Below are 25,193 nucleotides of genomic sequence, written 5' to 3'. Positions count from 1 at the left end.
CACGATAGGTACATTAAAAAACCCCGGCATGATAGGTCGCAGATGAAAGAAGAAAGAACCGAATCACGCCAACAAGAGCCTGTAGATTCATCCCACCATTCATCCCACTGATGGCCACCCTTGGATTTTATATCGGGCTGGCTTGGCTTCAGGTTGCTAGACTTCAGTCGCATTGGATGCGTGGTATCACAGTGTAAACATACTCACAACTAGATAGGGGGATAGTCAGGTAACTGGCCATCCTATCCCAATATACCTACCTACCTACCTACCTATAAAGCAACTTACCTCGGTCTGTGTTGTGGTTGTAGCCCGTAAGAAGTAATCAAGCGCGTGTTGTGTTGAGCAAGTTCCTAAACCACTTTAGATGAGTTTGGCGAGAATCTGAGACATATCTCAAAACTACCAATACCCGGAAAGCCCACCAGCTTCCCATCCCTCCCCCTTAAGTCTACCTAAGTTTTCCAGATTAGTAGGTACTACCTAAGGTAAAATACTGGGCTAGGTACTTGGAAGCAATCGCTCAACGCACCCGCGCCGCAAACAAAATGGAGAGCTCCCCGCTCGTGCATATGTGCTATGTACTACCCCTAAGGGCCCTGTGCACCTTCCACTGAGCCCTACCAGCCTAGGGGTAACAGATGCCCAAGCGCCCCGCCCTTCCTAGTCTCAGTGGCAGTCACAGTCACAAGCCCGCCCACCCAGACCCGATCCAATCAATAGCATCTATGGTGGACGCCATTCCCAGCTTACACGTCCTCTTTTCTCTAGCTCTCGCCCTCTCATATGATCTCACGTCCTTTCTCATCTTTTCCTCCTGCCGTTTCGGATTCACTCGACGACGTGTCGTTCGTTGCCACGCCTTTTTTGGTCAGCTTAGGCCCTGTTTTGCGACGTTTTCTTGGGCATAACATCATTACCTAGTATATCTACGAAGTCTACCTCACCTACTACCTCTAGTACTTACCTCTACCTTATACACCTAAACGCCGCCAACCATACTTTCCCCGCTCTTTTGCGTGGGCTCTTGTTACTCCTGCGGCTACCTCACTTGGTTCTTTGACGACGACATTCGTACCCTTTTCACTCTCAACTACCTGAAGCAGTCGGTTTAACTGATTCCTAACATTCGCTATTTCTGCTATTGCCAATTACTCGACGTTGAATTGTTGCAACCCTATATCCGTGTTCATACTTACGACGACGCTGGCCGCTCGACGACGCTTACTCCTCACATCCGACTATCACGATCGTCTCTGGTTGATACCACCTTCCCTAGGAGAGACTTCTTTTCAGAACAAAGAAACCACTTTCCATCTGATCCCCAACAAGACTTCGTATTGTGTACACACTGTTGGAACCCGTGTCACCAGCGCAACAGCGAATATGGCCGACCAACAGCCTCAGAGTTCTGATTCGACTCCACTACCCGTACGCTCTCCTGATTGCTCTTCCTTGTCTTAATGTCTAACTCACGAATTATAGCAACAGCCTGCTGCTCCCACTCCAATTTCTCTGCCAACACATAACTCGGGCCCTTCTCCCGTGCCTCTCCTCCGACCCGCCATTCCTGGCGCCAGAAGTGGTGGAGCTCGTACTCCTAGGCTTGGCCTCGCTATCCCACCATCACCTAATGCCAAAGCTGTAGGCAATCAAGGAACAGCCGCGGCTGCACCTTCAAGGCCCCCTTTACCGACACTACACCTAGCAACCCCTATGGGTAGTCAAGTCACACCCCATGAACAATTACCACGATCCCAATGTGCAACCCAAGCATCGGCAGGTGGTGGTAGTGAAAGTAGCGCGGCTCACTCAAGGTCTGGCAGTTTTGGCCCTCTAGATGGACGGGCGAGCAATCCCACTTCTGCAGGATCTCAGTATTCCGCTTTGTCCTTTGCTTCGCAGTATGGTATAGGTGTATCAAGACCTCAAGGTACTCCGGATCCAGTATCTGCTGTGGGATCTATGTACTCCGAGAGAAGCGAGGGCGGGGTATCTATGGAGCGTGATGGAAGTCTTCAAGGTTTGGAGGCTTTCGATAAACTAAGCCTTGAGAAAGCCAGGACTCTGGACGTTGATGAGCTCGACGAGGAGGGTTGGAGAATCGCAAGTTTGGAGAAGAGAATTGTCGAGATTGGAAATCTAGGTGAAGGTGCTGGAGGTGCTGTCACAAGATGCAAGCTCAAGGGTGGTAACACGGTTTTTGCCCTCAAGGTGAGTTATTTTGACCATAAGCCACAGTTCGAATACTGACGTTTCAAGGTCATCACTACGAATCCGGACCCCGACGTCAAAAAGCAGATTCTCAGAGAACTGGGATTCAACAAAGAGTGCGCTTCAGACCACATATGCAAGTACTATGGAGCCTTTGTCGACCCGGCTACAGCCACAATCTCAATTGCAATGGAGTTTTGTGAAGGCGGTTCGCTTGATAGTATTTACAAGGAGGTCAAGCGTTTGGGGGGCAGAACAGGAGAGAAGGTTTTAGGAAAGATCGCCGAGGGTGTTTTGGGCGGCCTCACGTACCTGCATACTCGACGAATCATTCACCGAGACATCAAACCTTCGAACATCCTGCTCTGCCGAGATGGTGCCGTGAAACTTTGCGATTTTGGTGTCTCTGGCGATTTCGGTACTAAGGGAGAGGCCAATACTTTTATCGGCACCAGCTATTATATGGCACCTGAGCGTATCACCGGACAGTCCTATACTATTACTTCGGATGTTTGGTCAACCGGAGTTACCCTTCTCGAGGTTGCGCAGCATCGTTTCCCGTTCCCAGCAGACGGCACAGAAATGCAACCGCGGGCTGGTCTTATAGATTTACTCACATACATCGTAAGACAGAACGTGCCCAAACTGAAGGACGAACCTGAAATGGACGTGTATTGGAGTGACAACTTCAAATATTTCATTGAGTGCTGGTAAGTCTCCCCCTCCCCCTCCTTTAGGGGCGTGTGCTAACATTGTCTGAGTTTGGAAAAACAACCCAACAGACGAGCCAGTCCTTGGAAGATGATGGAGCACCCTTGGATGGTTGAAATGCGCTCCAAGCGTGTCAACATGGTGAAATATCTTTCTTTTGTCTGGGGCTGGGACGAACAACCTAAGGACTCTTAGAAAGATGTACAACGAGCTCAAGCTTCGGAGCAGCAAGTTGTTAAAGCAGCACAGGATGTCAAATAATGGAAGGAGATCAAGGCGGTACAAGTTCTCGCAAAAGCAGACGAATTGGTGAAGCTGGTCTTTGAAGAAGCAAATCGGAGAAACGGCCATGCAGCATAAACGCTTCACAGAGGGCCATGAACGAACCAGAAAAGGCCACATTCCCCATCAGCCGTTTACACTACGCCCACGATTATGTGAACAGAGGCTGCGGTCTTCGTTGTGAGCATATCTCTTTAAATAACATCGTCACTGATGTTTGTTTCATGATAAAAACTATGGGCTCAAGAATGAGTGCGCATACACGGCCTGACCAGCCTGCAGTAAGTAGCTTCAGAAGACCCTCTTGTGGTGTTATCATGTCCTCAGTAGTAGTGCATGGTTAGGATTGATGCAATTGCTACAGCCATCAAGCTGAGGGCTACCAGAATATAGCGAGCTTCGCATTAGATATATTTTATATTTGGCATCCAAGTACCTCAATTTTATTGTACCCCCACTTAAATACATGGGTATCAAATTCCTGTCGATGGTCCTCGACATTTTATTATTCGAGATATACAACATCTGCTTTTCAAGTGTCCCTGGTCTCGGTATCCTCAGTAGGGTCGCCCATGAGCTCGCGTAACGCAATAGTTGCGTATGCACTGCGTCCAAGTTGAAACTTAACTACCACCGCAACCTTTGTAGGTTCTTGAGAAGCAGGAGCCGCTTCAGGGGCAGAGCCATCATCTGGTGTCTCTGCTTGGGCATATGTCATCTCAACCTCTGTAGAAGCGGGCGTACCATTTTCAACCTTCGTTTTCTTGACTGTCGAGCCGGAGTCAACTTCTTCATGAGAACGCTTCCTGCTAGGACCCTTCGAAGCTTTGATATTGTCCAAGTCAGTTGGGTGCATTTGCTCTGCATCATCCGAATAGGCACGGACCTCAGCGGAGGGCGTGGCAAGGAATCGGTTCATGATTTTGCGGTATCGCCCAGGCAGACTGAACTCGCGGCGCATACGGCGCATTTTGTAGGGGTCCAGATTACCATTCTCGTCGCGACCCATGAAATCCTTGTAGAATTCCCCGATATCGTTCTCAGGATAAACGACGTCGTAGCCTGGTGTTGGCAGCACAATGTCGAAGATGGTGTAGTTACCACTGGCGACTTCTTCGGCGGTAAGGGGACGAGCGCGAACGGGAGCATCTTCGTCGTCTTCTACAGGGTTGATAATGTCATCACCGTCTTGGTCCTGGCCGCTGACAAGAGGCACACTCTCCGTCGGAGCGATAATGAGATCGCCAGCAATCACATTCTCGCCGTGAAGCTCCCAGCGACGACTGGCGGCATGATTCCAGATATAGGACTGATAGGCATGAAGGTACATGGAGCGCAAGCCACGAGTGATGTGAACCAGAGAGCCAATGAAATCACGTCTAGACTGAGCGCCCTGCCGGTTCAGATGTCTGAAGATGCTGTTTTCGGCAGAAAATCGACGAGGCATGAGCTTGATGGCTCGGTCGACATCTTTGTCTGTAAGGAAGAGCATGCAGGCCTGGTTTCGCAAATACTCGTCTCTCTTGGAGGGTTCGTCGGGAATATCACCCGCCTCAGCCCTCTGTGCAATCTTATCATCGTAATGGAGTAGTGACATGACTGCTTCTTCATACTTGTCCCCCAGGATGAGTTGCCCAATCTGGTGTGTACCGACTTCGTGAGTTCCGAAGCGCTGGTGACCAAAATAGTTGATCCAGCCGTGTTCATTCATATGACTCAAAGCCTGATCAACGTTCTTCTTCAGCACTTCTACCCGCTGGGCAATGGGCTGGTTGTTGGACTCGCCAACTATTTGACAACTCTTGATCGCAATCACGAACTCGTTGCCAAGAAGCTGTCCGAGATAAATTGGCTTGTCCTTATAGTCGTAATCTCCCGTGGAAACACCCCAGATCCTCCCATTGATACCAGCGAGGTTTCGTGGCCGCATGTATCGCACTGAGCATCGTTGCACTGTAGAAGCTCTGCGGTCTTTGGTACCGGCGTATCCGATGACCTGGGGCTTGACCTTGAGGAAACGAGCAATCTGATTCACAGCATCCATTGTGTCGCGGTTCTCCTTGAACAGAGTAAAATGCAGGTATTCACCGGCAGGCTTTTCCTCACGGCCACCACCGCGACCGCCGCGGCCGCGCTTCTTGCTGTTGGCTTTTCGTGGGGGAATAAGAGTTGCGACAATAGCACCTTCGTCAGTTGTGTTGGTGTCTATCCGAGACTTAAAGATGCGCCGGATCTCTTGGTGAACTTGGCCACGCTTTGCTCTGTCGTCCATGGGCTCCGATGTAACAGACTTCCTCTTCTCGTGGTCGGCGCCATGACCAGACCGATATACTCCAATCAGCTCCTGAGAGAATCGCTGATCAGTCAGACCCTCAAGAATGGTGGCATCCTCAGGTGAGACGTCGTTGACCGTCTCAGGCTGAGGTGCCGACTCGGGTCTCGTAGCGGTCTCACTTGATGGTTGCTTCAAGGAATCTTTCGCAGGCTCATCTGTTTTCGTTTCCTGGGCTGTAGACTCGCCGTTGAACACTTTATTCACTACAACCGCCTGAGAAGAACTTAGTGAGTGCGCTAGGAAAGCTGTAGAGTCCGTTTCTGCTTACCGGTGCTTCTTCATCTGCCAGGCCGACTTGTTGTAGGTGCAGGACTATGCCGTCTTCTTTGATCTCATTGACTTGAAAGTCCGAGAATCTGCACTGCGTTAGTCTCTCAATTGCTGGCATGACCATGACTTCAATGTTCACCTTGTCCGCATTTCACCAGTCCATGGTGTCGCGAGTGGTGTCACACGCTGGCTAATTCCTATGGATCGTGTATAAGACGTAGTGCCACGCACCGCGTGATGAGACTGCTCCGCCATTACAAAGACTTAGACTGCAATATAGACGTATATCAATTCTGGCGAAAGCTTGCGACAGATGTGTTTGCTTCCGCTTGATGGTTGAATCAACTGGTGGGGGCACCTTTGCGATCTGTAATTTTTTCCCCGGCAGTATTTCAGCTTAGCTTCAAATCAGAAGGCGGTGAGTCTTATCTTACCAACCAGAACATGGTGCAGTGCCTCAAAAGGCAGGCGGTCGAAGATACGTATTTACCAACCTAATGGAGGGCAGCCTCTTGTCAAAATCTGTCTGTTTACCAGGCTGCCGAAAAGTTGAACTGGATAGAGAACAGATGTCAAGGAAGTATGCGCTATGGTGTTTGGCTGTTGATGGTTTTAGTAAGTTAACTTGATGCTCATTATAAGTTTTCTCGACTTTCGTATCAAGACCTGCTAGCATGCTAGCATGCATATGGTGGTGAGGCGAGGTGAGGCATGAAGACTTAGTTAGTACCTGTATCCCTATCACGAGCAGCAAACAGGTTCAATTAATTTACAATAACGTAGACTTAATGTAATAGGTCTTGAGACCAATCACTTTGTACAACTTAGCTCAGGGTCGGAATTTTCATGTTCCCTGATGAGGGATGAAACTTATCGTTAAGATTCTGTTCACACCTGGATTTTAAGAGGCACACAACTTTGGCCTACCATGACTTAGTACCTTGTCGCGTACTCTACATTTCATTGCAGCGATACTGGAGGATGTGCACGACAGTGAGGTGGCCTGAAGGTAAGGTTAGTAGCTACGGGTTTCTTTAGCAGCATACGGGGAATTACAACGCAAATGCCTACCTACTTGGATAGTGTTGCAGTTCATATCTCTTACATGCGCATAATAAGGTATGAACCAGTCTACCTATAGTAAGCGACTGTACATGAAGTTGATTCATGCTGGAGGTTGACGAGTTATAAGCGGACTTTTTCAGCACAGGCAGTTCATGTGGCATGATGCACCCCGGCATTCGACAGGAACTTTTACTTGTGCTGCATCCTGATTGCCGTCATGGGAGAGCGGACAATCATAGCTACCCTAGCCTAGGTAGTAGATCACTAACAAACCATGTCTCCTCAGCATCTCAGAAGCCCCTCTCTTGTACGAGTCACTAAATACCTAGGTAGACGCTTGGTGAGTAGCCCGCATGACAAGTTCAGCTAACCTTCTCTCTCTACACCTAACTACTTACCTACCTAGTTGCTATGACTTATACCACCTACTTTACTGTGAGACCTCCTCGGCTGATCGGTGATGATAGTCACTTATTGGTCTATTGCTAGCTGCAAGGATCGTTTGCACACGACAAGGCGTGATCCAACCTCCCCTCCTCCAAATTTCGGCCACTTTTAAAAATCTCCCTTAGTTATTGTCGAGGGGAAGAGTGAGGAGCAGCACCAACACACTCTTTGCTGGTTTTTGGTTATTTTTGTTAATCCGAATTCCCTATTCCCATTTCTCCTCTTTGCTCGAGTTCTCTTCCAATCACTTCTCGCTTCTACGGTTGACTGCATTGGGCCCGCAATTGACATGTCAATCATGAGCTGTAAAGACAAAGGTCGGGAAAGACTCTGTCGTACGCAGCTTCGAGAGATCATCTGTTCTGTCTGTCATCATAACGCAAGTGCAACTGAAGAGTGACCCAGGAACGATCCACGATCAAGATGCCTGTGATAAGAAGCGGCTCAACACGGGACATTTACAAGGTAAGGACGAACGGATATCCATTTTTGTATGGGCCGTCACAAACAATTCGTTCACTACATCCTACTGAATGCTTCAATATTGTGCCCAATTCGCATTATTTTGGATGGCAATTCTCGGCCATATTACTGAACAATTCCTTATCCACCCACAACGCTAATTTCTTTGCTTACAGGCACCCTTGTCTGCTGTCCTCCGTCGCCACGGTCGTGAGCGTCGTGAACGCTGGAGTCAAGGTGAAGACCCGGGTGACTTCATGCCTCCCCACCAAGGTGAGCTAACCCGGACACTGCTCTGCGATGCGGATCTACTCACTGCACGTAGACGAAGAGCCCAGCCATGAGCCTTCTGAATTCTCAAAAGGGAAACAACCTGAACCTCAGCGTCTTCCATCTAGAGCTGGCTACGATACAGCTGTGCTTCTTGACTTGTGCGACACCATTCGCAGTAGCCTGCATGAGGGACGTCCCGAGGACAGGTGGGAAGAAGCCATGGGTTTTCTCGCGGCACTGCTAAGAGACGAGGAGCACTACAACCGCGCAATAGAATTCGAGACTATACGCGACACACACCTTGACAAGCTTATATCGGATCTCATCGATCCCAAATATCGCCACCCAAGAGTACCTATTAGATTTTCAAAAGATGTCGAAAGAGCAGAGGCCTTGGAACGGAAATGGGTTGAAAGGTTTCGAGGTCCCTACTTCAATATGGAGCAAAACCGCTATCGAGATCTCCCCAAGACGGGACGGCTTAGGGATGTGGCTCTGAACCCCAATGCAGACAATTCAGAAGAACGTTGGCAAGCTAAAGAAGGCAAGACCTTGTCAGAGCTGGAGGGTAATCTGGAAATCGAACCTGGGCAGTAAGAAGACCCGAACCCCATAGCAATCGAAACTTTTTGAAGGTTACTCACGCTTAAGATGCAGTTGGTGGCTCAACTTGGCTTGCGCGCATCGGGATGGTATTGTTGGTAGTGCTCGCGAGAAACCTACCAAGGGCAAATATGGAGTTGCCGCATTACCGTTGCTCACAGGGCAAGAGAAAATCGATGAAGGGGAGGGAACTCTGAAGTATGTCAGACAGGGAAGAATTACCGACATACATGTGTCGCTCATATCTCAAGTGGGAGCCACATTTCGAATCCTGCGAGGCCACCACCTCAGAAGCCCATATGCACCAAAGGTCGGCATTCGTTATGATGGTTTGTGGGTTCTCATGGCCTTTCCTACGGCTCCTACTTGCTAATAAGGCGCTAGGTATACGATACGCCGATATAGTCAATGGTTTAATGAAGTCAGCGACCGGCACCATATGATGCTCACTTTGGAAAGAGTTGAGGATCAGAAACCAATAGAGGATATTCTGCACATACCCCGCCCATCCGAGATGGATGACTGGGAGCTCTATGAGAAATATGAGGGCGAGGCGATCAAAAAGCACAAGGGAAACAAGGCCCTTCTTGACTAGAAGTTAGAAATGGCACAAGAGAAAGTCGACCGGGAGGAGTATCAGAGGTCGCATGACTTCCGAAACTCGTTGGGTTATCAGTTCAACAAAGCAGGACTTTATTGATTTGAGGTGAAGCATGAATGATGGGACGTAGGGCTACGCTGCATCGATTGGCTTACAAGTCTAGTTCATAGCATTAATGGTAACGCTTAATTAGAGACCTCTGACATTGTCAGTTCCATCATCGCCCACCGAGTTTGGAAGTGTTGATATGACTTGGTTGGCGGTTGAGTGCCTCGACTGAGGGAGGGGTATGTACCGCGTCGACACAAGACAACGCAAGGAAAGCTTTCAAGGGTGCACCTCCAGCGGGGCATGTCATCCAAGTTCCACGAAACCCACCGCCACTACAGCCGTGGTCCCTTGTCCTCTTACATGACACCCTCACAAACAACATGGGGAAAAACGACAAGAAGGGTGCCGACAAGGGAGGCAAGGGCAAGGCAGACAAGGGTAAAGATGCAAAAGACTCTGGCGGCAAATCCAAAGGTGCTCAGAGTATCAACGTCCGTCACATTCTGGTGAGTTTCACACAAGTGTTCACCAATTGAAGTCCTGACCGAGGGTTGCATAGTGCGAGAAACACGCTAAGAAGGAGGAGGCTTTGGCAAAGTTGAACGACGGCCTCAAGTTCGATGAGGTCGCACGAGAGTACTCAGAAGACAAGGCAAGGCAAGGTGGTTCACTGGGATGGAAGACCAAGGGTAGCTTGGACCCCAAGTTTGAGGAGGTGGCTTTTGCTCTTGAGTCCAGCACAACCGCCAGTCCGAAATTTGTAGAGTGCAAGACGGAGTTTGGATATCATATCATCATGGTAAGTTCACAACTTCTTGCACAAGTATCGATCCGAGATTAACGTTATGGGAGGTTGAGGGACGAAAGTAGATGGCAGAGCTTGAGATAGTCACGCAATCCGGCATGACTGTTACGACAGAAGCACAAGAGACAGGTTGAGGATCTAATTTGATGCCCAATTTTTTTTTATTCCTCTCAAATGCAATATGGCCATGAGATATGAGGCCTAAACCGTTTTAGATGCCAACCGAAGTGGCTAGAGTACAAGCAAAAAAGTCATGTCGAGCAGTCTCGAAACTAAGTCAAGTCCGCACCTCTAATCCTCTCCCTTCACATCCTACACCGTTTAAAGGCCCTTACTGCTCAGTCTGGAAGTAGTTGAGGAGGATAGATCGCTCCTGAGACTCCTCACCCCAGTCCTTGACGACGACGCAAGAGCAGTTGACGACCTTGCGGGCGTTACCCTCACGGTCAAGAACGCCTATAGGTATTAGTTAGTACATCAATCCAGACCAAAGTAGATTCCATCGGGCGAAACGTACAGAGACCGGCCCACTCGCCGAGCTGCTTTCCATCGGGGATCTGGATCAAGGGGATGTTGTGCTCGTTGCAGAGAGCGACAACAAGCTTCTTGTAGGCCTCCTCCTCGCAGTTCTCGTTCAAGACACACATGTGTGCCTGTCGGCGATCGAGGGCCTTGGAAGCCTCACGGAGACCACGAGCGAGACCGTCATGCATAAGAGAGAGCTTCAGGACACCCTTGAGAGCGTCGAGAATGGACATCTGGCCCTTGGGGGCATCGCCGGAAACCTCAACAACATCGGCGACCTCGGGGGTGTTGTCTTCTACGTCCGACTGTCACGAGAAAATGTTAGCCAACATTTTTTCGATTTTTGGTGCTTCCCCCACCATCGCGAATTGACATCCGTTCGAGGTTGCAGTTGCGAGCCTCGACAGCGCAATTGACGACTAGAGGCGGCAAGACTTCAAAAACTCACCATCTTGGATAATCTTTTCTTGTCGGGCGATCCTCGAAGATTTCTATGTGTATCAAGGAAAAGTTGGAAGGGGGGGTAGAGTCGTGATCTGGGAAATGTCTTCGTTTAGTTCCACGTTGATTTGCCGAAATCTAAACGACCGAGTGCGCAGACCGACCCTTAGGGCAAGTGCACGGACCCACTATCCACACACTACACCTTCCTTTTTGTTTTTTTTTACTTCCTTTCCTATCCGCGTTCCTTGACTTTGTAGTTTTCATCAATCGACCAAGTAAATCTTCGAGGTATGTATACTACGAAACTCGCTCGCAGCGATCCGAATCCAGAAGGATGATGCTATTCACCGTGGCAAGGGAGAGCAATCGAGAGCGTCGTTTTACGTGAGCCGATCTTTCAACAATGGCCGGGTACGATTCACGACTGGCGACGGTTCCACGATACGCTTCTCCTCTTCAGCACTGGGCGGCAGAACCCTCGCGATCGATCGTTGGGGGCACTCTCCTCGCTCATGAGCCTTGGAAAGGCTAACAACTGTATTTCATGGCAGATACCTCATTTCCCGTCCCGACTTGAGAATCTCCTCAAAACTCCGCCACAATGGTCCGCACTTCCGTTCTCCACGATGCGCTCAACGCCATCAACAACGCCGAGAAGGCTGGCAAGCGTCAGGTCCTGATCCGACCTTCTTCCAAGGTCATCATCAAGTTCCTCCAGGTCATGCAGCGCCACGGTATGTCTCGGAACTTTTCATTGATTCATTTTTTCTTCTGCTGTATTCTTCGCCATTTGGCCTCCATTGTTCAACATGGCAATGCTTGGTGGTGGTTCTTCTTACCATGATCCAACTACCATGAGTCGTCGACAACTCTCGATCTCCTTATTCGGCATGATAACTAGGGCGACGGTCGATACTGCACCACGACCCAGCCCCTATAAGTTGCCGATAGATTCAAACTCGGAGATCTTACACGTTTTTCGGATTCTTTATACCCATGATGTCTAACGTTTAGTCTCTCGAAACATTACTGATTCGATCATTAGGATACATTGGAGAGTTCGAGGAGGTCGACGACCACCGATCCGGCAAGATCGTTGTCCAGCTCAACGGCCGCCTCAACAAGACTGGTGTCATCTCTCCCCGCTACAACGTGCGCCTCTCTGAGCTCGAGAAGTGGGTTGTCAAGCTGCTCCCTGCCCGTCAGTTCGGCTATGTCATCCTCACCACCTCTGCTGGCATCATGGACCACGAGGAGGCCCGACGCAAGCACGTTTCTGGCAAGATCATTGGCTTCTTCTACTAAATGGGACGGGATGCCAATCAAAAAGTGATTTTTACAAACAAAACAGGGCATTCTCGGCGTTGAGGCAGAATGATGATGACTATGACCGATGCGATTTATAGCAATGCCGCTTATCGCACACGCGAGCACAAGAATTGAACCTATACGAGATGCTCAGACTCGAGACTCCCTACATGTGATGTGAAATTAAAGACAAATGTTCATGCTCAATCCTGACGTTATACCCATTTCGGACGGTACAATTACCCATCAGATTGCTCTGGCTATAATTCCAGCAATCGAGCCTCGTATGAATTCCATCACCTCCAACAGGCATGCCTTTGTAATGCTGCTCGATAATTCCATACTGGTTATCACTGGAAAATTATTGTCCAATTCTTTTCTTGGCATGGTAATCCAACAGTCAAGTCGTTGTGCCAACAACGTCCCTGTCGAGCTATTGTTTTATTTTTGGACGGCTAACCAATCAAAATGTGTAGCCAACTCTAATCCACTCCTTTGTCTCATGGTCAATCTGCCGCTTCGCGCTGAGACAGACACCATGACCGGTGGGGAGTTCATGGCTACCAGGCTTTGCAATTGAATTCTTTTGGCAGATACTTTTGTATCAGCAAGCCGATGGAAATTTTAAACATACTTCCTACCATGACGATTTCGGTTTCTGTTTGACCCAGAAGCCAGCTATAAACATGATCCCCCTCGTATCGTTTCGCGCCTCTCAGCGGCGTCAACTCTTATCCATCACAGCTCTAACATTATTTTGTTTCTGCGCGTATAGTCTCTTGAGAATATCACCAAAACACACAAGAGAAATTCAAATCCAAACTCCCACTCAAACACCCCTAGAACCATCAACAACCCCAGGGTCAGCGCCACAGGATGAACTTGTTCAAGGAAGCGCCGAACCAAGAAAGGTTTCCACTCCAGAAGTGCATCCTATAGGATATCTTACAAGGAATGCTCAGGAGGAGTTTGAAAAAATCAGGGCTCGACAGTCCAAGACGCTTGAAGAGGCTGTTCAGGAGTACCGTCGTCGATATGGCATTCCACCGCCACCTCTTTTTGACGAGTGGTTTCGATTTGCAAAAGACAACGACGTCAAATTGATAGACGAGTTTGACACGATTCATGACCTGATCACTCCATTCTGGGGACTAAAACCCAAGACTATCCGGACTCGAGCCAGGGAGGCATTGGGTTTTGATAACGGGCTGATTGGAGTATCCATTCGAGACCACAGGATCACTTATGTACAAAATGGCGTTGAATGGCAGCAAAATGCCACGAAGAGGATGATGGGCAAATTTCTCAAGTACCTTCCAGATATGGACCTGGCCTTCAACTTTCACGACGAGTCCCGCGTTGTCCTTTCGCATGAGGACCTGACGAGGTTAATGAGAATAGCCAAAGAGCAGAATATGCCCGCAGCGTTTGCGAAATCACAACTCGCCAACGACTTCACTCAAACGAACTCGGAGCTATATGATGGGAAGTCGTTCGACGAGATAAGTCTCACACGCTTCAACTCTTTTGCCCATCAGTCAACCTGGTCTCATTCTCGCCTGTCCTGTCCGCCAGATACTCCAGCTCGCTGTCTCGAGGAGGAAGAGGCTGTGGACTATAGAAACAGGTACGGCATGAGTGATCTTGGATTTGTTTACAACACGACCGCCATGTCAGACATATGCCTATCGCCCAGCCTCAAATCTAACTTTGGCTTCTTCGGTGGACCCAATACATATAGAATTGTCCAGGATTTGTTTCCCATATTCTCCCAGTCCAAGATTTCTTCTTACAGCGACCTTGTATACCCGTCTCCCTGGGACTGGGCCGGCATGGTAAAATACGAGGAGGACATGGACGTGGAGTGGCCTAAGAAGGAGAGCAAGCTATATTGGCGCGGCTCGACCACTGGGGGCTACAGCCGGAATGGCCGTTGGAGACATCAGCACCGTCAACGTCTTGTACAAAAGCTTAACGCGCGCGACCAGGCCCATATTCTCACGAAGCAAAACGGCCGTTCCTGGGCGACCAGCGAGGTCCCGCGCGGCGACTACAGCGAGATGATTGATGTGCATTTCTCTCACATTGGACAATGTGACCAAGGTGACTGCGAGGCGCAACGAGCTTTTTTCAATGTCACCGAGGCTGTAGATCAGCAAGATGCTTGGTCATATAAATATCTACTTGATATGGATGGAAACGCCTTTTCCGGTCGCTTCACTGCCTTCCTTCGCAGTCGCAGCCTCACATTTAAACTCGCAGTGTTCCGTGAGTGGCACGCTGAGTGGCTCAAGCCGTGGGCACATTACGTGCCTCTGAGTATCCAGGGAGAAGACTGGCTTGAGACAGTTCGATTTCTCGAGAACGAGGAAGCTGGCCGTGAAGAAGGCGAGCGCATTGCGGCTGCTAGTCGAGAGTGGGCCAACCAGGCTCTTCGCCAGGTTGACATGGAAGCATGGTTCTTCCGCCTCATGCTTGAGTAAGTGCTATGGTCTCATATACTTTGATCATTTTCATTCTGATTGCTAACATGACACAGATATGCTCGAGTGATAGACGATAAGAGAGAAGTAATTGGTTATGATCGCCGTAGCGCCAATATGAGGCTACCAAAGGTTGAGAGTTGATGAATGAATGAATGATTACACTTAGTGAATGTCATATACGCATAGGGGGTCAGAGCATAGCAAAAGGCACGTATACCACTGGAAACGGCATCAAGGTTCATATTACCAACACGGGTACTGGTGTTTCAAAGGAGTGAGAGAATCATGTGTGTGTATATTATGTTGAATATGGGATAATTTTATTACGCCTCAGATCTATGATTAAAGATTGCAAACTATACGCCACGATGCCCCTGTTCGCCAAATACATGCCATTTCCGTCCTCGCAACTCTCGATTATCTCGAGGCAAATGTCGCATAAAGGACATATGCTTTTGTTCTCGCTTCCTCTGGAGCACACCGCTTTCGTCTTAGCTATATGCATCACGATAAACTACCGTTTACTCCTCGTCTTCCCCTTCTGCATCATGTTCTTCAGAGGCCGACCTCGAACGACGGGCTGCTGGACTGTGGTGTTCTCCTTCTTCCTCGCCTTCAGCATCCTGGCCCTCGTGGTGCTCCTCCTCATTTCCTTCTTCCTCATCAGCCTGTCCTGTGCCGAGGGGGTGATCGCGATGCGTCTTGATCATGTCGCGGATATCCTCTCTTGGATCCTCGACGGTGACGTCGAGTTGGTCAACAACTTGCTCCTCATCGGTAATACCAATGTTTCGCGCAATGTTCTTTGTTCGCTGGGGTCGAATCACAGATTTTTGCATAACAGGATAGTAGTATACGGCCTTCTGGTTGGGGTAGAAAGTGTCTTCGTTGTAAGCTAGGAGAACCTCTGCGTCGAACTTGGTCTCATGGTCGTAATTGGTCTCCTGAGCTGTCTCGTACGCTCTGAGCCGGTTGTATTGGAAGCATCCACCATTGACAGAGTCATGAGTGTAGAGTTCGTCCTCGTTGTGGTCGGCATCCTCAACATCGAACTTGCGACGGAATCGATCCCCCACGTTAGGAGTTGCCGCCAAGTAATAGTCAAAATTCATCCAGTTCTGAGGCTTGGGGTTGTTTTCAGGATCTTGCTCATGAGCTGCCACAGCTGCCTCATACGCTTCCTCTTCCTCGGCTGTCCGATCAATGGGCCGGAACAAACCACTGAGAAGACGTCTGTCATAATCCTTGGTGCTGACCACAGGGTTCTGGTGGAATTTGATGGTAACGTACGCGCCCGAGTCGGGGAAAGCCTCGAGATCTGGGATGAAAGGCGACACATCGACAACCTTGAGATTTCTCTTGCTTGGATGTTTGGCGCGTTTGGGGTCTTTGAATTCGTGCTCAGCAATGTCGAAGCCCTTGTCAATCTTTCGCTTAATGACGTGAGGTGCATCAGCTGCAGGCTCCGGGATGCGTCGATTCTTGTTGGCTTTAGTGAGTAGAGCACGGGGTGCAGCGCCATCTTGTCGCTTAGTGACCGTAGAAGATATGTATTCTGTCCGGCGAAGGAAGGAAACATTGGCTTCTGCGACCTTGTGTTTTCCCAGAGAGGCGATGGGTCTTAGAAGGGGTCGATCATGAGGATGAAGAGCAGGTGGGTGAGGAGGAGCCTGAATAGCTGGGGAGGCGTCAGCTTTGTGAAGTCAAAACACGATAAACAGCCAACCTACATCGTTCATCGCCATCGAAAACACCAGGCATGCCGACCAAGTCAAGGGGCATTCCCAGCTCAGCATCTGCCTCAATATTGAGCGGCTGCTCCCTCGCAAGGCGCGAAGCAAAGCCTGGTGTCGTATATTGACCGCTAGCAAGACCGGTATTAGGTATGTCGAGCAGCTTAGGAGGATGGGGTGGTGGAGGGAGCGCATTGGAGAATCGGATGCGTGCGATGAAGTCCTGGTGAACCAAGCGCTCGCCTGTGCGAGGAGCTGAAGATGACATGCTGGTCAAATTGGCAGGGGGCGCCGAGGAAGACGTTGGTGAGGGTGCGATGTCTTGATGTATTTGAAGGATGTTGGCGCGCGATTCTTTTGTGTGTATGGCTTGATGGAGAAGCTTGGGCGCGGGCGCGGCTGAGTTTCGAGGTCAAAGATATCCGAGAATTGCGGCGCGAGGCTGGCCTTGTCCAAGCTCCACGTTCGGCGTAGCCACCCACTAATTAAGGCTTCCTCATGAAACTTGCTCCAAATGCCTAAACAGCAATTGAACAAAGAAATAGAATAATAACGCAGAAAAAGGGGGTTTCGGGTGATACAAACATCCTTAACATGTTTCCGCCCTGAATTGTTTAGCAATAATGTCACGATCAACCTGCGTATAGTGTTATGCTGAAGAGGGCGGCGCTACTTTTTGGTTCATATGATGGTCATTTTCATTAAATAGTTCATCTGCTCTGTTTGTCATGGCCCCCAAATCCGTCCAAGTCTATAATAACTAAGGTTCGTTTGTGTCACACGACCCAAGTTCCTTTCTTTATTGCCAATCCCCCATGTGTGTTGTCACCAGTCAATTTCCCCTCGTAGTTGAAATACACGCCTCGGAACACGCATCGCATTATTGTGCAGCTTGATAAAGCTGGCCGTCATGTTTATACAACGCACGCGGGCACTCGTTCAGCGGAGATGCCCGCTGTGCTGAAGAAAAGTATCCCGAAAGTCGCATCTATTTACGAGTTGTTCTTGGCGTAGTTCTTCTTACCGACAGTGAAGGGTACGTAGCGGTACTTGATCATATGCTGGATTTGCTTGCGCACTAGAAACAATTAATATACGCAGTTTTCTGCATTTCATATGGAACTTACTAGTCAGAAAGAAGAGGATGAACCAGTACATGACCAGAACGGGCCAGAAAACTGGCACGTTAAAGATCTCGAACCAGCTGCAGAAGAAGCTGATGATGATAGCTCGGGTGGCCCAGTACCAGAACTTGAACTCAGGAAGTCGACGAATGAAGGGCTTGAACTCCTCGTCCTGCTTGGTGGGAAGAGTGCCCACAGAGCCGTCCTCCATCTCATTATCGGCCTCTTCGTTTGAGGGGTCGAACTTGGGCTGCAGGAAAGCCAGGAACAGGTTTAAAAGATAGATACCGAGCGCATAGGCAACTGCGCAGTTGTAAGTAAGATGATTCAGGGGTATGATTTGCGGGTTCGAGCCTACCAATATACCAGCCCTGCGCAAGAAGGATTCGAAGAAAGAAGAGGAGGAGGCAGACAACAGTACCGACCCATCGGTAGAGGACGAAAGGGGTCGACTGGTCCAGCAAAGCTTGGTATTTCTAATCCGGTGTCAGAAGAGTCGCAATGCATTACAGTCTATTTCGAGAGACATACCCGCTGAAGCCTCGAGGTATGGACGCTGACAGCCTCGAAAGGGGTCTGCTCAGGCTCTGGCGCATTCATCTTGTGAAGAGGATCGGTCGACCGTTGTGAATCGGGACAGTTAATGGGCAGGAGGCGCAGATTATTTGGATAGAATAATCGAGTGCAATTGTGCGGAACAATGACTACGACGCCGTGAGAAAAGTTGAAGTTGACGGGAAGAAAGAAAAAAAAAAGAAGTGATGGCGAATTTGCGATTGGGGGGTCAGGACTTCCAACTTTTGGACCTTTGACGATGCAGCCACGTAAGGTTTGTTAAGCTCTTGGTACAGGCAAGGCTAATCAATTCCCCGGTCCTTTACCGGACAAAGGAGGAGTTGATGAACCGTTGACAGGCAGTTTGTTTGGTGGCCTCCCTGAAACTGACAGTTAGCCTATGATTTTATTGGTGATTCAGCCGAATTGCTGCTGAGCGATCTGAGAAGGCCCTCCTAGGCCCCTTGACCCCACATGTGAATGTGGCGCAGTCTTTAATTATCTATTACCGCGTCGCGTCGAGTTGCCTACCCCTGTAAGAAAGCTCATGTTGTACTCCGTACGGAGTATGTATTCAGCGTACAGAATAATACGGAGTAGAGGTCCAACTTGGCGTATTATATTACTGACCTTACTACCTAGGTACCCTGAACAGAGGCACAGTTCAATTTATAAGCTCGTCGCTGCCCAGATGACGACATTCTATCTTAAAGCTGCGATTTATGCTTTATTCTAGGCATATACTGAAGGCAATACGATTCCGGTTGTTCCTTTACCGTGTAGCTTGGCCACTACCTCCGCTGCAACATCAATAGACGATTTGTGTAAGAGATTGTCAACGAGACGAGTTGGAGGAGCTCCCATCTTAATCACGAGGAGTTGTTAAGGTGCTTAGATCGATCTCTCACGTGACGCTCAATCATAAATCTGGACGTCGGCTTTGCCATGGGTATGGGCGGCCCATGTTATCCTCGGCTCTGTTGCGTCACTGGGGAAGCTAAAGCTCTCCGGTTATCAATGCAGCTCCAATACTCTGTACTTACATATAGCTCCTGAGTGATCAAATTCTTAACTTACAATATTAATCGTACCAACCCTTTCAGTTGTGGAACCAACAGATAACGGTTTTACATTACAATATTGATCGTTCACTGTCTTTCTCATCATATCCATTCTCTAGTATCACAATGAACACTTTCCGCTGCATGAGACCAGTGGCAGGTCGAGTGGCCTTCCAAAGGCCTACTCTTCCTCGCGTTGCTCGAGCTTACAGCTCGGGGACTTATGAGTATATCCAGGTTTCTCAACCCAAGCCCGGTGTTGGACAAGGTATGAATGATAGTCAAACAATGCCATCTCTCGGTTTGTACATCGAACAGTATCTAACGATAATTACCTAGTTACCTTGAACCGTCCCAAGGCCCTCAACGCCCTGTGCACGCCTCTCATCAAAGAGCTTAACCAGGCTCTTCTTGAATTTAATGTGGCCGACGATACGTCAGTCATTATTTTAACTGGCTCCCAAAAGGCGTTTGCAGCTGGTGCTGATATCAAGGAGATGGCCCCTCTTACCTTCGCCGAAGCTTACACCAAGTCCTTCATCGAGTCCTGGTCAGACCTTACCACTCAGGTGAAAAAGCCCATCATCGCTGCAGTCTCAGGGCATGCACTTGGTGGAGGCTGCGAGCTCGCCATGATGTGTGATCTCATCTATTGTACTGAGAATGCGAACTTCGGCCAACCTGAGATCAAACTCGGGACTGTTCCTGGAGCTGGTGGCAGCCAGCGCCTTACTCGTGCCATCGGCAAGTCAAAGGCAATGGAACTCATTCTGACCGGAAAGTCACTTTCTGGTGTCGATGCCGAGAAATGGGGACTGGCTGCCAGGGTCTTTCCCACGCATGAGGCTCTGATGGAGGAGACGCTCAAGACAGCCGAGACAATTGCTAGCTACTCCAAGGTGGCTGTTCAAGCCGCCAAAGAGGTTGTCAACAAGAGTCAGGATCTGGCCCTACGTGACGGTGTGGAGTATGAGAGACGGGTCTTCCACAGCTTGTTTGGTAGTCAAGATCAGAAAATTGGCATGAAGGCATTCGCAGAAAAGAAGAAGGCTGAGTGGAGCCACTCATAAGGGCTATTTGTAATTTAAGAATGTGCCTTGGCGGCGATTATATAAAAATATGGCAGCAAAAGCTACTGTAGCTATGAAAACCACCACGACGTCTCTCTGTTTACTAGGTAACTCAAGTGTGAGATTGAGATAGTTGTTCACAATTGGGTTGCACCGCAGGAGAGGTTCGGGGCGACTTTGTGCAATGATAATGCCACAATCCAATGGATCCATGGATGTCTAGCACCTATACATGTACAGCATGTTCGTCTTCATTTGCAGATTTTTCTTGCCTTTTTACAGTATGCTGTGGCCCAATAGCCAACATATCTCTACCTAGATGTAACCTGTACCAAAAATCGTGTGTTGTCGTTAACAGCTGTTTCTGATAATCCCTGGCAGAGAGTCTTGACGCCTAGACCGACCCCGCCACTCACTCACACATGTGAGGTTAGTATGTACCAGCGGGCACCTAATGGAGGTCACTCAGTTAGGTACCTACCTAGGAGGCCACCTGGGTTTTCTAATAGGGCTCTAGACAGTTTTTTTAACATAATAGGCTATTAATCTAATTAAAGAGCTATATATACCTTTAAAGCTATAGCTATAATACTAGCTTATTATAATACCTTAAATTTTTAACTAAAAGGTTAATTATAATTAATAAGTTAATATTATAATAATAAGTCTTAAGGTATTAATAGCTTATTAATTAAATTAATAGCCTATTAATTAAGTTAATAAATCTTTAATCTATTTAATAGATTACTATAATAAATAGCTATTTAATATAATAGCTATTAATTAATTATTTATAAAGATACTTATTTAAATATCTAATATAGGTATTAATAAATTTACTTTTTAATATTATTTAAAATAATTAATCTTTTTTATAATAGTAATTAAATTATTTAATTAATAATTTAATAATATAATTAATTAATTAATTATATTTTTAGCTTTAAGGCTATAGGTTTAATTATAGTCTTAATTTCTTAAAAAAAAAGACTTTAAAAAGAAAGGTTTTATAATATCTCTTTTTAACTTTTTTAGTATTTATTATAATAGCCTTTTAATATCTCTATAAGCTACTTTAGGCCACTTTAGTTAATCTATAAAATTAAGCTATTAATAGCTATTAAATATAATAGTAATTTTACTATAATAGGCTTAAAATTAATTAATAAACTATTATTAAGAAAAGATATTAAATAAATACCTTTTTAGCCTTTTAAGCCTATTAAGATTAATAGCCTATTTAAAAAAATATATTAAAGGTATTATATTTTTTTTATTGCTATTAATATATTAAAAGCCTATTACAGGCCCTATTAGAGGTTCTATCTAGAAACCGGGGTAGCGCATGAAGGTACCTACCTTAGTACCTAAGAAATACCTAGGAGTACCTACCTTATGGTTAGTAGTTACCTGTAACGTAAGGTACCTAGTATGGGGTAGGTAGCTACCTACCTACCTAGCGTATTGGATGCATCGTAGCTTTCCTAGCCAACAGCCCAACATCAGGAATCCCTTTGCCTTCAATCAACATATTCTCTTCGGCATAACCTTGTTTCTTCACACGCATCCTATTTTCATCCCAATCATGGGCCGGGATTAGCCAAATATCATGAATGGAGCCCACAAACGCTGGCTTGGACTTGGAAAAGGAGCTGACGTGCTCTGTAAATCTCCCCGCCTTTTTGTCTACAAAGTCTGACCTTGTCTGTAGATCTGCACGGAGCTCCTATACCAACCTTTGACTCTTCTTGATTGCCTTCACACCTTTTGCGGTGCCTGTCTGAAGGAATGGTTTACTTTCCAGGCTGCGACGGCCGAGCGGGCGCCAAACCCGCCTGCTCCTGGAACAAACATTTTTACATGCCCGTCATGTCGGGCTACTGTACGAACGACCCAACATAATGCGACCGTTGTCACTCTCTTGGATATGTTCATAGCAGCAAGCCCTGGCAAGGATCGTTCAACAGCAGAGAAGGAAGAGATGGCAAAGAAGTATAAACCCGGCGACCAAGTCCTTCCAACGATAAATACACATCGAACGGCGGATGAGCGGCGCATTGACGCTGAAGACAGAAGGTTGGTGGAGGAGGTCCGAGAACTGAGTTTACAAGAGGCAGGAGTATCTTCGGGGCCACCAAGGACACGGCGGAGGCGTGAGAGTCGATCCGCGGACGACAGAAGAAGGTCAAGCAGAGATAGGGAAAGGGACCGAGGTAGAGATAGAAGCGTCGATAGCCGCCATCAGCCACGAGGAAGCCGCCGCCCACGAGTTGACGAGGGAGTTCGGCATAGCTCTGATCAGCTCCACGTCGAAGGCGAGAGACGACGTCGACGAAGCGAGTCGAGGCAGCGCCAGATTGAGCACCAGTCATCAATTCGGTCCCTAATCAGTTCGGGAGATATGAGTGAGAGGGATATCGAACGAGAAATAGAGTCCTTTGCCAGACAGATCCAGGAAGAAGGTCTCCTCGACGGGCTCGATTTGGACAACATCGATTTGAGTCGCGACGACGAGCTCAGCAGGAGGATCACTGAAGCATACAGACGTCGGCAAAGGGATCGAACACGCCAAGAAACGAGGAGGAACAATGGAAATAACTATCCTCCGTTGACAAGATATGCTGAGAATGCAGCAGCTGGGGATCCTCGCATGTTGGCCCCAGAAGGAGGTCGACCAAGAGAAAGGTCGCGACCACATTCTCGGTCTGCTAGCGCTGCAAGTGCTACCAGTGCTGCGAGTCAGACCGAGGAACGGAGTCGCCCCCCAACATCTACGACCTCAGCAAACTTAGAGGTCCAGGAGCCAGTCCGAAGGCCTAGGAGACGGACTGCTAGCGGAGGCCGAAGCTCAACCACTCCAGTATTTCCGACCACTGCTGAGCCCAGGCCTGCTGCTCGGTCCTCTACGGACCTGGGATCGAGGCCCCAGGCTTCCGACATAACGCAGTCCCGACCTAGCTTTAGCGAAGGACGTAGTACCAGCACACCCATCCATACCGTGCCGTTTCCCAACCCAACAGAAGCGGCTTCATTCAGCAACAATATCGGGAATATGTCATTTGCTAGTCGTCAAGGAACCTCTCAAAGTGCATCGGTCCCTCCTCTATTCTCCCATCATGATGCAACAGCTGGTCGGGCAAACAGACCTCGCCCGGTTGATCTGGCTATTGTTCATCAGACTGTGACCAGCCCGATTAGTAGTCCCACTGTCTCGGGACACCAGAGGACCAGGTCACAGCTCTACCCTGAGCCTTCAGTCAGCTGCTCACGATGCAACAAGCAGCACATTGAATATGAGCTCCATTACAATTGCCCCATTTGCGCCAATGGACAGTGGAACATATGCCTCAACTGTTATCGGGCTGGCAAAGGCTGTCATCACTGGTTTGGGTTCGGCCATGGTGCTTTTTCAAAATGGGAAAAGATTCGTCAGCAGAAAGGGGATGCTTCACTACCACAGCCACATACGCTGACCGCTCTCCGTTACCGTCCTCCCCGCTCATCTCCTGGCGGGGCAGACGGACGAAAAACACTGACAACGGACGATCCTCGCCATCGTTTGGAAAGCGGTACTTTCTGCGCCAAATGCTCCGCTTGGACGAACGAGTGTTATTGGCGGTGCGATATATGTAACGAGGGCGACTGGGGCTTTTGCAACGACTGTGTAAACCAGGGAAGATCATGCACGCATCCCTTACTTCCAATGGCTCACGAAGCCACCCAGTCTAATCAACACCGGCCTGGAAGTCCTCCCAGATCGCCCGGTCGACCCACGGCAGCAACAATATTTAAAGGCCCTAATGCATCCAGCATCAAACCATTCGAATACTTGTCATTCACCACAAGATGCGACTTGTGCCAGGAGCCCATCCAACCGAATCAAGCACGATACCACTGCTATCAGTGTACAAGCTCTTTGGTATCAGATGCTGCACCAGGTGATTACGACATATGTTCTTCGTGTTATGGGAACTTGATTATACAAAGACAGATCAGCCCTGAAAACGGCCATTCAGGTTGGAGGAGATGTCTTAACGGCCATAGAATAGTAGTCATCGCCTTTACGGATGGGAAGAGTGGGCGATGGAGGTATATAGCCCAGGACTTGGTAGGAGGTCAAGGACTAAAGCCAGAGGCAGCTGATAAGGCAGAACATCGCGAGAAAGGACTTCAGAAATGGGTTTGGCACGAAAATGGTCAAGATCTGGCCCGGCTTGTCACTAAAGACGTGTCAGAAACGGCGCCAAGTGAGAGCGGTTTCGCAAAGAGCTTGCCACCTGATGGCGGAGTCGGACTGAAGGCGACCGCAAGGTTTGGATGGTATCCCAGACCGGGAGCAGACGACGAACTTCTATTTCCAAAAGGAGCGGAAATCAAAGAGATCGAGGATGTGAACGGAGAATGGTTCTTTGGAGCATATATGGGTACTCGGGGCTTGTTCCCAGCGCCATATGTGCGGTTAGAACAAGATGCCTAAAATGCAAGAGCTGACGACGCCGTGATAGACACGCAAGAATCTAATACTTATTTACTTATATAATGGCTGCGTTAGTGATTTGTCGGTACTCAGGCTTCAAGCCGTATGGAAGTCGGTGCGGGACTTGGTCATCCAACACCGACAGCCCGGGATTGCGCCATTGCCGATTGCGGCCCCACCATCCAAATACATTTCCCTTTGATCTCTTCTATAAGCTCAACTTATTCCTTCTGTGGCAAACCCCGACCTGGTGACTGTCAATTGATCTGTTCAAGATCGCGCCACTTCACA

At 48.5% G+C, this 25,193-nt stretch overlaps 11 protein-coding genes across 11 annotated transcripts; 7 read left to right on the top strand and 4 right to left on the bottom strand.

The window, feature by feature from the left end:
* Window positions 1-1,386: 1,386 nt before the first annotated feature.
* On the top strand, window positions 1,387-3,120 carry FMAN_04715 (putative MAP kinase kinase; the record flags this gene model as incomplete). Its single annotated transcript, XM_041828545.1, has 4 exons — window positions 1,387-1,431; window positions 1,486-2,214; window positions 2,263-2,924; window positions 2,976-3,120. The coding sequence occupies 4 exons, from the start codon at window positions 1,387-1,389 to the stop codon at window positions 3,118-3,120; spliced, it is 1,581 nt and encodes a 526-aa protein (XP_041679397.1).
* A 619-nt stretch (window positions 3,121-3,739) lies between these two features.
* Window positions 3,740-6,067, bottom strand: FMAN_04716 (uncharacterized protein; the record flags this gene model as incomplete). Its single annotated transcript, XM_041828544.1, has 3 exons — window positions 3,740-5,755; window positions 5,811-5,898; window positions 5,952-6,067. The coding sequence occupies 3 exons, from the start codon at window positions 6,065-6,067 to the stop codon at window positions 3,740-3,742; spliced, it is 2,220 nt and encodes a 739-aa protein (XP_041679396.1).
* A 1,680-nt stretch (window positions 6,068-7,747) lies between these two features.
* FMAN_04717 (uncharacterized protein) lies at window positions 7,748-9,257 on the top strand (the record flags this gene model as incomplete). Its single annotated transcript, XM_041828543.1, has 5 exons — window positions 7,748-7,789; window positions 7,963-8,059; window positions 8,112-8,652; window positions 8,717-8,995; window positions 9,047-9,257. The coding sequence occupies 5 exons, from the start codon at window positions 7,748-7,750 to the stop codon at window positions 9,255-9,257; spliced, it is 1,170 nt and encodes a 389-aa protein (XP_041679395.1).
* A 437-nt stretch (window positions 9,258-9,694) lies between these two features.
* On the top strand, window positions 9,695-10,155 carry FMAN_04718 (putative peptidyl-prolyl cis-trans isomerase nima-interacting 4; the record flags this gene model as incomplete). The annotated part of the gene is made up of 2 exons (XM_041828541.1): window positions 9,695-9,820; window positions 9,874-10,155. The coding sequence occupies 2 exons, from the start codon at window positions 9,695-9,697 to the stop codon at window positions 10,153-10,155; spliced, it is 408 nt and encodes a 135-aa protein (XP_041679394.1).
* Window positions 10,156-10,450: 295 nt separating this feature from the next.
* Window positions 10,451-11,095, bottom strand: FMAN_04719 (putative 40S ribosomal protein S12; the record flags this gene model as incomplete). Its single annotated transcript, XM_041828540.1, has 3 exons — window positions 10,451-10,575; window positions 10,637-10,949; window positions 11,093-11,095. 3 exons carry the CDS (start codon window positions 11,093-11,095, stop codon window positions 10,451-10,453), a joined length of 441 nt encoding a protein of 146 aa, XP_041679393.1.
* A 594-nt stretch (window positions 11,096-11,689) lies between these two features.
* On the top strand, window positions 11,690-12,393 carry FMAN_04720 (putative ribosomal protein S15a.e.c10, cytosolic; the record flags this gene model as incomplete). Its single annotated transcript, XM_041828539.1, has 2 exons — window positions 11,690-11,822; window positions 12,134-12,393. 2 exons carry the CDS (start codon window positions 11,690-11,692, stop codon window positions 12,391-12,393), a joined length of 393 nt encoding a protein of 130 aa, XP_041679392.1.
* Window positions 12,394-13,082: 689 nt separating this feature from the next.
* On the top strand, window positions 13,083-15,023 carry FMAN_04721 (uncharacterized protein; the record flags this gene model as incomplete). The annotated part of the gene is made up of 2 exons (XM_041828538.1): window positions 13,083-14,875; window positions 14,936-15,023. 2 exons carry the CDS (start codon window positions 13,083-13,085, stop codon window positions 15,021-15,023), a joined length of 1,881 nt encoding a protein of 626 aa, XP_041679391.1.
* Window positions 15,024-15,403: 380 nt separating this feature from the next.
* Window positions 15,404-16,883, bottom strand: FMAN_04722 (uncharacterized protein; the record flags this gene model as incomplete). The annotated part of the gene is made up of 2 exons (XM_041828537.1): window positions 15,404-16,560; window positions 16,613-16,883. 2 exons carry the CDS (start codon window positions 16,881-16,883, stop codon window positions 15,404-15,406), a joined length of 1,428 nt encoding a protein of 475 aa, XP_041679390.1.
* A 724-nt stretch (window positions 16,884-17,607) lies between these two features.
* On the bottom strand, window positions 17,608-18,339 carry FMAN_04723 (putative RER1 protein; the record flags this gene model as incomplete). Its single annotated transcript, XM_041828536.1, has 4 exons — window positions 17,608-17,693; window positions 17,743-18,042; window positions 18,098-18,215; window positions 18,271-18,339. The coding sequence occupies 4 exons, from the start codon at window positions 18,337-18,339 to the stop codon at window positions 17,608-17,610; spliced, it is 573 nt and encodes a 190-aa protein (XP_041679389.1).
* Window positions 18,340-19,481: 1,142 nt separating this feature from the next.
* FMAN_04724 (uncharacterized protein) lies at window positions 19,482-20,425 on the top strand (the record flags this gene model as incomplete). The annotated part of the gene is made up of 2 exons (XM_041828535.1): window positions 19,482-19,623; window positions 19,695-20,425. The coding sequence occupies 2 exons, from the start codon at window positions 19,482-19,484 to the stop codon at window positions 20,423-20,425; spliced, it is 873 nt and encodes a 290-aa protein (XP_041679388.1).
* A 1,613-nt stretch (window positions 20,426-22,038) lies between these two features.
* On the top strand, window positions 22,039-24,902 carry FMAN_04725 (related to vesicular transport-associated repeat protein Tb-291; the record flags this gene model as incomplete). Its single annotated transcript, XM_041828534.1, has 2 exons — window positions 22,039-22,089; window positions 22,137-24,902. The coding sequence occupies 2 exons, from the start codon at window positions 22,039-22,041 to the stop codon at window positions 24,900-24,902; spliced, it is 2,817 nt and encodes a 938-aa protein (XP_041679387.1).
* Window positions 24,903-25,193: the final 291 nt, after the last annotated feature.

The sequence above is a fragment of the Fusarium mangiferae genome, assembly GCF_900044065.1.
Source record: "Fusarium mangiferae strain MRC7560 genome assembly, contig: FMAN_scaffold003, whole genome shotgun sequence".
NCBI lineage: Eukaryota > Fungi > Ascomycota > Sordariomycetes > Hypocreales > Nectriaceae > Fusarium > Fusarium mangiferae.
The sequence above is the reverse complement of the archived record's forward strand: the minus strand, read 5'-3'. Positions and strand labels throughout refer to the sequence as shown.